Below are 12,968 nucleotides of genomic sequence, written 5' to 3'. Positions count from 1 at the left end.
TTTTCACTCGACAGCACGTGCCAAAATGGCCGCCTTCTGATATTGATTAAAAATGCTGGATTTTGCTGCTTAACCCATATTCCATTAACGCAATATTAACCAGAATACCATATTTAGACTATTGAGGCTGCATAGAATATATTATTGTCAAGAAATTTTAGGAGGAGTTGCCTTCCCCTTTAACCGTTGCATTTGATGGGAATGTCGACCCTACCAACATGGTAGCCATTATGGCTTTTTTTTATGGCTTTTTTAGCCTGCTTGACCAGTCATCATCGCCCCATCGCAGTTTACTGGCGCTGTAGAAACACCACCAGACAGAGAATTATGGCCATTTCTGGAACTAACAGACTAAAATAATTGCTTTAGAAGGGCCATTTTGAGTGGACTGGACACAATTTTCTGTCCATTGAATCCAGGATCCGTTGGTTGTGGGTCCCTTAAATCGAGGTTCCACATGATACACAATATAAATAAATAGGATACGTGACATGGACTCATAGAATTGTATCCTGATTTGACCTGTAATGCAAAGCCACCTTCTTATGTCGTATATTATCTTTAGACATACACACACTCACACATAAATTGTCTCTTGATCCATTCCAATGGGATTGTCTGCTGGTCCAGTCGAAGAATGTTTTACCGCTTCTTGAGCAGTCAGCAGTGCATGTGCATTAGCACGTTATCATCACACAAAGCTCTCTTCCATGTTGGAGCACAGGAGGAAGGAGTCGACCAGGCGCGGTTTGATCAGCTGCTGATGGTCGGCTGCCTCGATGCTGTCTGGACATCCGGACGCTAGCCTCCTCAAAGCCGCCTACACACATAGATGGCAAAATATTAGGTAGACCTGAACAATACAAACACTGCATGGAAAAAGTCTGCCTTAACTCATTCACTGCCATTGACGGTTGTAGACGTCAAAAATTCATTTGAACTTCAATGAACTTTTTTTAATAGTTTAAAATAAATTCCGCTTTTGTGAACAAGAGTATGAAAACCTAGATTTTTTTTATTGTTCATTTAGAACATATATAAAATTTGTGATTAATTGTGAGTTAACTCGTGAAGTGAATTGCGATTAAAAAATTTAATCGCCTGACGCTCCTAATTTTTAATAATCTTTTCTTTTTTTGAATCGCCTCAGGCGGTTACATTTTTTAATTGTAATTAATCGCATGACTTCAATAGTTAAATCATGATTAATCATACATTTTATATCTGTTCTAAATGTACAATAAACAAATTCTAGGTTTTCATACTCTTGTTAACAAAAGTGGAAAAAATGTTAATCTAATAAAAATAGTTCAAATGAATTTTTGACGTCAATAGCCGTCAATGGCAGTGAATGAGTTAATGGCTGCTTCAAAAGAAAATGGCTGACATCCTATTCAATTTCAAACACAATTCTTTGGGATTTTTTTTTTCTTGCATCCGGTTATGACTGACATATCCATCCATTTTTATGTTGAACAGTGACACAAGTGTTGTGGGTAATATTTTTTTTGCGCCTTTTTCACGGCAAATGATCAAACTCATTCATGAACTTTGATGCCATGCTCAACCCACACGTCTCGTATAGGCTACCTGCTTCCTATTGGGGCTCAATCAACTAAAAAAAAAAATCCTGATGAAAGAAGAGTCTCTAATCTTTCTTTTGATAGGTTCCATATTTTTATAGCAATAAACACAATATTCTGTGGGCCTTGCAAAATCAGTCAAAATCCAGTAAAGCAGCCAGGAGCGAAGGGGGTTGCTTCAGTGAAAATGACTGGGAGTGAATGAGGTAATTGGCCCAGTAGTTCACGGGTAAGCATTGCATTGCCTCCAAATGTACAAATGGCATACACATTTGCTACTTTGAAGGTAAAAAAATATATAATAATAATAATGATATGTACGTTGTACAACACTACTTATCCCTCGGCCACGTGCAATGGAGTGTGAAGATGAGGGCAGCCCAATTAAGTTGCCGACGGCCTCAACGACCTCCTCCTGATAATGATGGGGTCTCAGATAGAATGATAAGTGTTTCTTAATAAGTGTATTCTTGATATGTGCATATTTAAGATGCCATGTGTAAGCTGCTCCCTGGAAATTAATTTCAATAAAAGAAAAGTCCATCAATACATGAGAATAAAGGGGAAAGCTATTTAATGTTTTTAATTTAGACACTAATGACTATTTGTAGACCAAAAAAAGTACATTTTGGGGGGTTTCTGTACAGTGGGTAAGGATGGGGCTATGGGAAGGAATGACACAGATATCACAGATAAACGCATATACGCACACGCACGCCCATTACTTACCAGGCAAGCCACCAAGACGGAGTCGCTGTTGTTCCTCTCCGTGGGGGATCGGCACAGCTCGATTAGACGAGGAACGGCTAAAGGCAGGAGAGGGAACATTAATACACATTGTTTACATGGTAATCACCATCAATGTTACTTTTAAAAGAATACAATATGTTTAATATCAAGGAAAACCCAAATTAATTTTTCAACTTTCACCCTAACGCTTTGCTCACATTGGATTCAGCATCACGCATCTGTCTCGAATACTGATTGGAATTGAACAGCTTCTTCAAACCAAAATGGCTCACATGCTGTTCAATTAGCACAAAATGGCTGCTTCTAAACAAGATGGCCACCTTCCTGTCAATTCTAGGCATGGTTCATGAAACTATTTCACGTGTCCACTCAAACTTGTGTCAATCAGCAAAACTGGTGTTGAAGGCTCGTGTGAAATGGTTGCTTCAAAACAAAATGGTCGACTTCCTGTTTAGTTTCGAGGATTGGGTCATTGAGACCTTTTTTGTGCGTCCTGTTATGAGCAACATGTCCACCTGATTTTATGCCGATCGGTGAAACCGGTGTTGTTGAAAAAATGGACTTGGGCACACCCTAAAATCAGATTGGTCAAATTGACCCCCCAAAAAAGGTTAAATTTGACCAATCTAGCTGCTATTTATGTGCCCAACAGATCCTTTGGTTAAAACAACCACTCTAGAATGCTAGGTGTTTTTAACCAATATATATTGGTGATTGGGCTAACTAATACAAACTGGTCATTCTGACCAAGATATTGGTTAATCTGTGTTAGAGGCTGACAATTTTTCAGAATCCTGCGGGTGACGGGATTCCCGAAAAAAAAAGTTGTTACGCCCATAACCACCCGGAATGGTCAATGTCTGACCAATTTATTGGTTAGTCAAACCAATATGAGCTTAACCTACTAGATTGGTCGTTTTTTTTTTTAACCAATCCATTTTTAGAGTGTACCTTTGAGCTGGATGGCAGCCAGGGCTACATCGGCGTCCCGGCTAAGACGCGCCAACGTGACAGCAGCCTTCTGCTGTACACGCTCGCAGGCGGCGCCCTCGGACGGACTGGAGGAGGACGGCCTCTCGCCCAGCAGCAGCAGCAGCCGCTCCACGCCTGAGAAGAGATGAAGAAAACAAAAACAGGATAAAGTCTCACATAAGCAAACAGTTTGTACGCTATGTAGCATTTGTAGCACATTGAGTGCACTTTGATTGACAGGCCTGCAATCAGTATGACCATATATGGTACAATGCTGCCATCTAGAGGATCATGCTTGCTAAACAGTCAATGCCAATGTCAAGCCACATTCAGGCAAACAAGCATTCCCACCTATTGACATTTTTTGGAGTCTTCAATGAAACTAGTGATTTTTGAATGTGGGAGGAAAAACCCTGCTCCACACAAAAAGGCTGGAGCACAGATTTGAACCCCCTATTTCAAAACCATAAGACAAACGTGCTAACCACTAGTGCAGCCCTAATTAAAAATGAATCAAATTAACTAATTTGCTCCCAAAAATGTATAAATATGTACTATTTTAAATGTTTAAGTGTTCCAAAGACGTATTGATACATTTTTTTTATGTTTCTTTATGCTAGAGCGTACAGAAGGCTTTGATGCAGCCTCTCAACTGCAGAGAATGGTTGAGGAAATGGTAGTTATTACAAAAACGACCAGCAGGTGGCAGCAGAGCAAAACAGATCAAACAGGGCCTTGTTGAAAAAAAGCTATTTTCCCCACTGTTTTGAACAGATTTGTGAATAATGATCAAACTTAGCTACATTCTAATGCTAATTGCTGTAAAACAGATACAGATAGAAATATACTTTTTTTTCCTAATGAAAGAAGAGACTTTAATCTTTCTTTGGTAGGTTCCATGTTTTTATAGCAATAGAACACAATATTCTGTGGGCCTTGCAAAATCAGTCAAAGTCCAGTAAAACAGCCGGGAGCGAAGGGGGTGGCTTCAGTGAAAATGGCTGGGAGCCAATGAGTTAATGGCTCACCTTCCTCCTGTAGAACTTCACTTGCACACTGCTCCAAAACAGAGAGGTTGGCTAAGATGGTCACCACCTTAAATGTCAACGTTGCCAGTCAGCACTCATTTTGATTTGATTTGATTATTTACATCCCGTAACGACAGCGAGGCGGCACCTGGTCTTTGGAGTAGGGCGTGTCCACCCGCTGGCGGTCCTTGCAGGCCTGCAGCAGGATGTGGATGGCGTTGAGCTGCAGCAGGATCTCGCAGGCCATGCTGTCGAAGAAGGTGATGTTGGCCAGGGCCGCTGACGCCAAAAGGAAGACCTCGCCGCAGGAGGCGCTCTCGCACAAGTCTGACGGACAGGGACAAATCCGTAGTTTAGCTGACCTAGTTCTGCTTCGTCCCCCTTCATCATGACTTGTTCACCAGAGCGAGAGTTCTGTAAGTCAGACTGCTCACTCACTGATGAGCGCGGTGACGATGTCGTGCATGCTCTCCAGGAAGCTGGCCAGGTGCTGCGTGGACGTGTGGTGCGGTGACGTGATCTGCGCCACCACCGCCGCCGCTTCGGCCCGCGCCGCCTCCGCGCTGCCGTCGTCCGTCAGGATGTCCGCCAGGCACAGGATGCCGTCCACCTGTTTGGGGACAAGCATCTCCCGTTATCAACACCACTTCATTTTTTCCCCTTTAATCTTAATTACATTTGAAAAATGATAACAATTATAGGATGTGCAGAAAATCAATGTATGATATTCAAATGTCAAATAAATGCATATAAATCATAACACCATTATAATTAAGCATTTAGAGGTGCTCATCATGAGTATAATATTTGATGCATATTTAAATACATATATTATTTATTAATTGACTATCTTGTACAGTAGACATATTACTAAATATATTGTATTACTTACCATTACATATATTACTGTTTTGCAATATTTTTAAATACATATTAAATGTCAAATAAACATAAATAAGAATTTCAAACTAGATTATATTATACATATTGAATGCAATAATTATTAATAGGTACTCCACTACAGATAAAGATCTGGAATAATCTCTCTATTATAATTCAAGGTAATACATTCATGTGGAATACTTAGATGAATGGCGATGTGAAGACATTGTCAGAAATAATTTTTTCAAATAAACTACTTTAATTTGATCAATCAAAATATGCATTTAAATCTTAAAGTGTCTGAATTATTTAAGTACATACAGTTAAAAATTGTGATATAAAGAACGGAGTTCCAGCAACAGTAAAGTACCTCTTGAAACGGAGTAATCAGAAGAAGAAATGTATAAGTGTTCTTTACAAATCCTTCGTCAATGCTGAAAATAGCAATGGTTTATTAAGTAAAATATATGATGGCTGAGACAGGGACATACAAAGTTTTGATTCTAAAATAAGATGGAAGGAATGTTTACATCTTACATATTCAGTTACAACCAATGAAAATCTTCGATTAATCCAGTATTAATTAATGACAAGAATTTATTATAGCAGGGATAAAATTCATAAATTTGATTCATCTTCCCTTCCTACTTGTTTAAAGTGTCAAAGAAGGGATTCTCTTATTCATTCATTTTGGTATTGTGGAAAAATACATGAAACCTGGATTGATATTCAGGATTGGCTTTCTATCGTCTGTAAACAGAGATTTTTGTTCACACCAGAGACTTGCTTACTTCAAAATGTGAAAAAAAATTGAAATATCCAGTGGGATGGCAACTTTCATTTTCTTCTTTAGTTTATAAGAAGTTATTGTTACAACACTGGAAAAATACAGACCATCCAGGAATAAATGAATGGAAATATTATATAAATATTGAGAGTTATTTGTGTTATGAAAAAAAATTTGAAAATTTGTTTAAATAAAAACAATTTAAAAAAAAAGAAGATGATTAATAATGAATTAATTGTAATTAATTGCATAACTTTAGATACATACTTTATATATTATATTTAATTCAATTCATTAAAAATACTGTATATATTTACACTTTATATTACAATTAGTTATTGTACAAAAAGAGCCTTTATTTGTCACTTGAGTCAAACTAAGCTTTTTTTTTTTTGTTGATGCAATGCAAGACTTTATCCACATGGAGGCAGTATTGCACATGACATATGCCTTAGGCTTGTTTTTTTCACTTTGCATTATTTTTCACAGCATTGTTTGACCAAGTGATTAACAAAAATGGAAAATATTTTTTTTCTAAACACAGCATATACAATGCCCCTGACTTAATACATCCATTCATCTATAGTGCGCTCTATATATATATATTACTTAAGGGATGATCACAGTTTGATTGACACTAACAGTAACGTGTATGCATAATAATGATGAATAGTTAGTAAGTTAATGCAACCACCATCACTTTAGGGAAACAAAAGTTCCCTAAAAGTTCTCATCATCCATCCGCACCTGTCACTCTCATCCGCTGATGAGCATCAGCGAGCCCACATTCACAGGACACTTCCCTATTTTGGTCTCTGTGGACGTCAGCAGCAATGACGTGAAAAACAAGCCCCATTAATCCCCCCCACCATCATATCCGAGTTTCCTGGCAGCACCCGCTCCCGAAAAGAGGGTGTTCCTCTAGGAGTTCACCTCACATAACTGCACTGACTGCATTATAGAGAGGAGGCAAAGTACTGAATTGAAAATTACAGGGCAGTACTTCATATTTAAAATATAAACATGAGAATATAATGCATGTACATCATGTACAGCAAATATTACTATTATTATTATTATTATTATTACTAAATCTGTCAATCATCCTGTCTGCTCCCAAATTTTGTTAGCCATCATGCTCCATGTTGTGATTACATAAAGTCCCATTAGGGGATGAAAGCAAGCAGCGTATCGGCTGATAAACAGCACCTGCACAGCACCAGCGCCCTCCGCAGCGACAGTTGTGTTTGTCGAGGCTGAGCGGACGCAACTGACGGACTCTCCCCCGAGGAACGCCTCACTCATCGGGAGCGGACTTTGCTTTTAAAGACTTTTCACGCCTGAAAGCTTCCTTTTTCCGCCTCACTCTTACATTTTCAAAATGCTCAAGTGTAAGCTGATCATCACTTGCAGCATTTTTTTTTATAAACTATAATAATAATAATAATAATAATAAGGCAGGAAAAGTATTAAAGTACCAGTATGTCAAGCATAATAGACTTTGTATAAATGCAAATTAACAGTGTCAAACTTGCAAGTGTACAAAAGCATAGTTTGGTGATTAACTGGGATTGATTTTAATCAGATCTATACTGAATTTGAATGATATTATTAGTACAGCAGTTCCTTGGCATTAAGAGTAGCAATCAATATCAAAGCAAGAACCCTCATGAGAGTGGGTGGGTGCGTGGGTACCTTGTCTAGCTGCTTGATGCCCTCCTCCACACAGCAGATGGAGGCCACGGTCCTCAGAGCGTGAGCATACAGGCCTTGAAATCGATCCTGCCGGCAGATCTTGAACAGTGACACCACCGCTCCTTCCTGCCGGACATGCAAAGCTGTTTGATTGAACGTTATGAACATTTCACTTTTTAGACCACTAAACCATTTCATTTGGAAGGTTCACACAAAAAGGCAGAGAAACAGAGGGGGAAAAAAACGTAAGAGTCTTTTTTTTGTCTAGAAGATCAAGGTCCAAGAAGTACTGGTGTGTTCGGCTCAAGGTTCCACGAGCGACCTGCCTCATCTTCAAAAACAAAATCTGTATTTTTTTCCCTCATGTCCAACAAACATTCCGACTGTGAGCTTCCCAGGACCCAGGCTGTCCAATCATCCAAACAGGAAAAAGCGGTCAGGGTGTGGAGGGCAGCGTGATTGGCCACTCCACCTTGTGAACAACACACGACTGCTCTAATGGCCTTATTAGGATAATGGCTGTCCTTCCACCAGGTAATTCCACCTATTTGCACACAGATGATTACCTGGAAGTGTGTTTTACATACACATGTGGCTGATACATTTTTTTTTTTTAGATTCTCATCATCTTCTCGGTGTTTTCAGCTCATGAAATATGCAATATTTATCCAGAGTGACGGATTTCAATGTTTTGTTGTCAGTGATGGGTCATTTCGGGACCTTCTGTTGACGTGGCTCTGCATTGGGCTGCTGGCGCTCTCAAAATAATGCTTTCCTCAACTTTTATGTTTCCATAGGCCTTGATTATAGTTTCTATTTACCATAGCTCCATTTGACTCTCTGTCCATTTCAGTATGTTTTGTAATCACAGTGCATTGTGGGACGAGGTCTGGCTTTGCGGAAAACAAACAAAAACTGTTGCTCATTGTTTTTCCCCATGTCATGCTGCTCGTTTTTGCCTTGTTTTTTTCCCCCATGTTTTGGTTCATGTTTTGGTTCTAGTTTTGGTTTATCTTTTAATTTGGAAGATCGCCTTTTGTTTGAATAGAAATTAAGTCAAGTCCCCAAGAACCCAAAAACCCTTTTCTTCTTTTGAAAATTATGAATTATACATTAAATGACTGCTATAAGTTCACTGAACACCAAAATATATGTTTTTTCAATGTTTTTTTTCAATTTATTCCCTAATTTAGGATTAGGGCGAAATTTGACCCTTTGGGATTTAGGGGTATCATTTCGAAAAATCACAATAACAAAAACTGTCAGTAAACTATTTAGAATTTAAGAAAATAATCAATCAAATACACAGCTACATTGAACAATATAACTTTTTTTGTTTTATTTGTTGCATTTTAGCCATCTTGTCACCACCACTCTGGCTCATGTAAGCGCAATATTCATCCACTAGATGGCCCCATGCAGGGGTCAGAAGTGGCACTCTGAACTTTTGAAGTTCAATTTGTAAAAAAAAAAAAAGTCTTTGTTATTTGAATAGCAGAATTTATAGGGGCCGAATTTGACCCCGTGGGTTCTCCAGGGTTTTAATTAGAGTCTCCCTTGAAAGTACCATGGTATTGGTTATATGCTATATATATATATATATATATATATATATGCAGTAACGATTCATTTTTTCGTTCCGCTTTGCTTTTTCACACGTCGTCGAGCAACTTTGCCATCGTTTTAACAGACTTCACCCAGACATCATCACATACAAGGCTAAAAATTGCCTCTCCACTGCAGCACATTTGCACAAACTAAACAATGCGGCGTGTAATTCTGTAATTTGCACTCCATTGCACACAAAGCACCAGATCAACACTTGTTTATAGACCGTTTTTATAGTGTGTTTACTCCTGATAGACATTGTATGAGTAGTGTGAGAGCCTGGGGTGACAGTGCCCCGTTTACACTCTTTGTAAAGGCCGGCATTTTTGCCAGTACACAATGATGCCAGGTCTTCTGTTACTGCTCTTAACTCATTCACTTCCAGCCATTTTCATTGAAGCAACCCCCTTCGCTCTCTGTGTTTTATTGGACTTTGACTGATTTTGCATGTAATATTGTGTTCTATTGCTATAAAAACATGGAACCTAGCAAAATAAAGATTAGAGTCTCTTCTTTCATCAGGAAAAAAAGTATCAGTTTTCATTTTGCAGCAATTAGCATTAGAATATACCTAAGATTCATCATTATGCACGAATCTGTTTAAAATAGTGGGGGAAAGAGCTTTTTGCAACATGGCCCTGGTTGAGCTCTTATACTCTGCTGCAACCTGCTGACCGTTTTTTGTCCTAACTACCATTTATTTAAGCAACCTCTTCGGGTCAGAAGCTGCATCAAAGTCTTCTGTATGCTCTAGCATTAAAAATAAATAATAAATAAATAAATAAATAAATTTTTTAAAACGTCTTTGGGACCATGGCAATTTTTAAAATAGAACGTTTTTATACGTTTTTGGGAGCAAGTGAGTTAATGAGGTAAATGTACACAAAAGTGCCAATGATATGCATTTACTTGAATATTTTACATTAGATACAAAAAAATCCTACTGTGTTGTTTTGGTAGCAATTCCCATCTTCTGTGTGTGTCTGACTTCCTGTCATGGTCAGGACAAACTATCTGAGCAGTTTAGAAAGAATGGGCCAGAGGAATCAACTTTTAAGAAAAACAGTAAGAAAAAGTAAGAGTGTCTAAGCTAAAGTGCCCCTTTGGCAATAGCAGGAACCAGGAGCAACTTCCTAAACATAAAATGAATTATTCATGAATGTCTGGCTTCCTTGTTATTGCGCCAATGAAAATAAAACTGTGCTTACTTGTTCGTATACCTCAAATATGTCGTTTTTACGCTTTAAATATACGTATTTATTGCTGCATTTTCTTGATTTGATTGCTCTCTCCTGGATTGTGAGATGGCTCTCCCGCTATTGTTTACGACGCTCTTATCCAATCAGATTACAGCCGCAGTGCGGGTTGCCAGGTAAGACCTCATTCGAGGCCACAAGAATCAACAGGGAGTGAATAATATCACAGTCGAATTATTGAAGCAAGGTGTTATGATGTCATCATGTTCGCATCCTTTGATTGGATGCTAGGGGCTAATGGCCAACAGCTGGCTAGCTAAATAGCTGACTAGTTTATAAATATCCATTGGCAAACGTTTTTAAGGCAACATTTCTGAATGGGTGGATGGATTTTGACTACGCTTGTGAAATATGTTTAAAGAGGGCCATTCTCACGGTTAAAAACAAATAAAACACCAATAGTACGACTTTTGGGGGACTGGATTGTCGTGGCTAATCTGGACGAATGGACCACCATGAACATTGACTTTCAGTGAGTACAATGCATTTGAGTTTGAATGAAGGTTTGAATCTTTAGAAACTATAAATGAAAACTTTACAATCCATTTAAACATTCGTAATGTTTATAAAACAAACAAGTTAATAAGATCAGTTAAAAACAAAACAACAACAAACAAGTTTTAAGTTGCATTTTAACATTCTTAACTGTCATAAAATGGGTAAAATTAAGTTAACCATTAATATTAGGTTTACACGTAAAAACATTCACATCATCCTAAAATCATTAGAAAAAATAAAACGAAAAAACAAAAAGTGAAAGTTTTTAGTCATATTTTAATTTTCCTAATGGCTGTAAAAGTGAAAAGGTAGGTCAACCACTGTTTATCTTACCATGTCAAACCACTCCGTCCTTGTAAGTTTTTCAAGTTTAGGGGTGAAATAAAAAAAAAATAATTCTTACAAAATATACATTTTTAAATCACACAAGTCTGCTTGATGTGCACAGACTGACTCATCAGTTTATGTCACACTGTTATTCACTACTATATATGTACAGAATAAACCGTGTGTCACCACAGAGGAAATATTAGTTCTGCTTCCCAGCATTTAAAAATCTAATCGCATTTATCAGGAGAAAGGGGGAAAAAAAGAAGATAAGTAACGCACTCTGCGGAAAATGATCATGAGGATTGGAGGAATTTGGACACTAGCCAGAAATTACGCACTTCGTTGTGCAATGTGTGTGCTTTTCTATATATGTGTGTGTGTGAGGTGGCAGGTTGTCATTTAATGGCAGCCAATCATTAGCGGCTACTGGAAAACAGCCTCCCACTCTCCACCCTTCTGTTAGGTAGGGCGGATTGATAGGTAGATGCGACCAAGCCACGTGATCAACGCTCTGTGCTAATGGGAACTGACAGTATTGATCTTACAATCTGTGTACGTGTGTGTGTCCTGGAAGTGGCCGGCTAACTAATGGCCCGATTGAGACTTGCTGTCTGATCCGCTTGCCTGATCCTGCAGTTAAACAGTCTCTTACATAAAGGCAAGGCACACACGTAGATTGTTAAAGACACCGAACACAATGATAAACTTAACATCGACAACGAATGCTCACTTAACCATCTGCCCACTGGCAATCTGGACTGACCGGTTGTGGTAAGACTTGGAGGGCATTAGGTAGGGCTGTGCCAAAAAATCGATTCTCATAAGAATGGCGATTCTCATTTAGTACGATTCAGAATCGATTTCAAATGTCCCAAAATCGATTTTATTTAAATTATTTTATACTGTCTTCCCCTTGTTTGTGTGTGCCTTTATTGGGAGCGCTGTTCATGTTGTACCCGATTTGGCCACTTAGGGGCAGTGTGGTTCCACGCAGTCTAATACAGTTGTTAAAGTTGTAGCCACATTAGAGAGTAGAAGGAAAAAGTCACGATCAAGTTATTCCAATAAAAGTAGTTTTTTTGCAGCGTGGAGCCGTTCTTTTGATTGATAAAAGTGCCGCGAGTAGCGCACTAATTAGCATTAGCGAGTCAGACTGGAGTAGATCATTACGAGTCCTTGAACATCTATAAATTGAAGCAAAAATCATTGTCAATCAAAAATCTTCTTAATCGAAAATCGATTCTATATCGAATCGCACACCCAAAAATTGGAATCGAATCGTGAGATTCCCACCCCTAGCATTTGGCATAAATATTCAATTCAACAACTTGGTCCTCATCTTATTACCTGATTGGCTATCACTTTGTCCCATGTAGCAAAATAGAGTCAGTGGCCTTAATGTCCTCAGTATTGACCACACATTGTTAGTTTATCACAAATATTGAGCAAGTTTGTTTGTATTCTACGGCAGTATGCTGGCATCCGTCGTGGTTTGCAGTATTAGCTGAAATGGGCATGGCTGTGTATGATTTGGAATAGTTCCTGATACAAGATGGCCAAGATAGCTCAGGTCTACTAG

At 38.5% G+C, this 12,968-nt stretch overlaps 1 protein-coding gene across 1 annotated transcript in view; it reads right to left on the bottom strand.

Annotated features, from left to right (window-relative positions):
* Positions 1 to 44: 44 nt before the first annotated feature.
* Positions 45 to 12,968, bottom strand: part of insc (INSC spindle orientation adaptor protein) — a 37,257-nt gene continuing 24,333 nt past the window's right edge. The window contains exons 7-13 of the mRNA XM_077568664.1: positions 7,698 to 7,823; positions 4,772 to 4,943; positions 4,482 to 4,660; positions 4,334 to 4,400; positions 3,285 to 3,440; positions 2,313 to 2,389; positions 45 to 820 (exon numbers count right to left, since the gene is read on the bottom strand). Of these exons, the coding sequence (XP_077424790.1) occupies positions 692 to 820; positions 2,313 to 2,389; positions 3,285 to 3,440; positions 4,334 to 4,400; positions 4,482 to 4,660; positions 4,772 to 4,943; positions 7,698 to 7,823 (906 nt within the window). The 3' untranslated portion in view covers positions 45 to 691. The remainder of the gene's footprint in view (positions 821 to 2,312; positions 2,390 to 3,284; positions 3,441 to 4,333; positions 4,401 to 4,481; positions 4,661 to 4,771; positions 4,944 to 7,697; positions 7,824 to 12,968) is intronic.

The sequence above is a fragment of the Vanacampus margaritifer genome, chromosome 6 (assembly GCF_051991255.1).
Source record: "Vanacampus margaritifer isolate UIUO_Vmar chromosome 6, RoL_Vmar_1.0, whole genome shotgun sequence".
NCBI classification, from domain to species: domain Eukaryota; kingdom Metazoa; phylum Chordata; class Actinopteri; order Syngnathiformes; family Syngnathidae; genus Vanacampus; species Vanacampus margaritifer.
The sequence above is the reverse complement of the archived record's forward strand: the minus strand, read 5'-3'. Positions and strand labels throughout refer to the sequence as shown.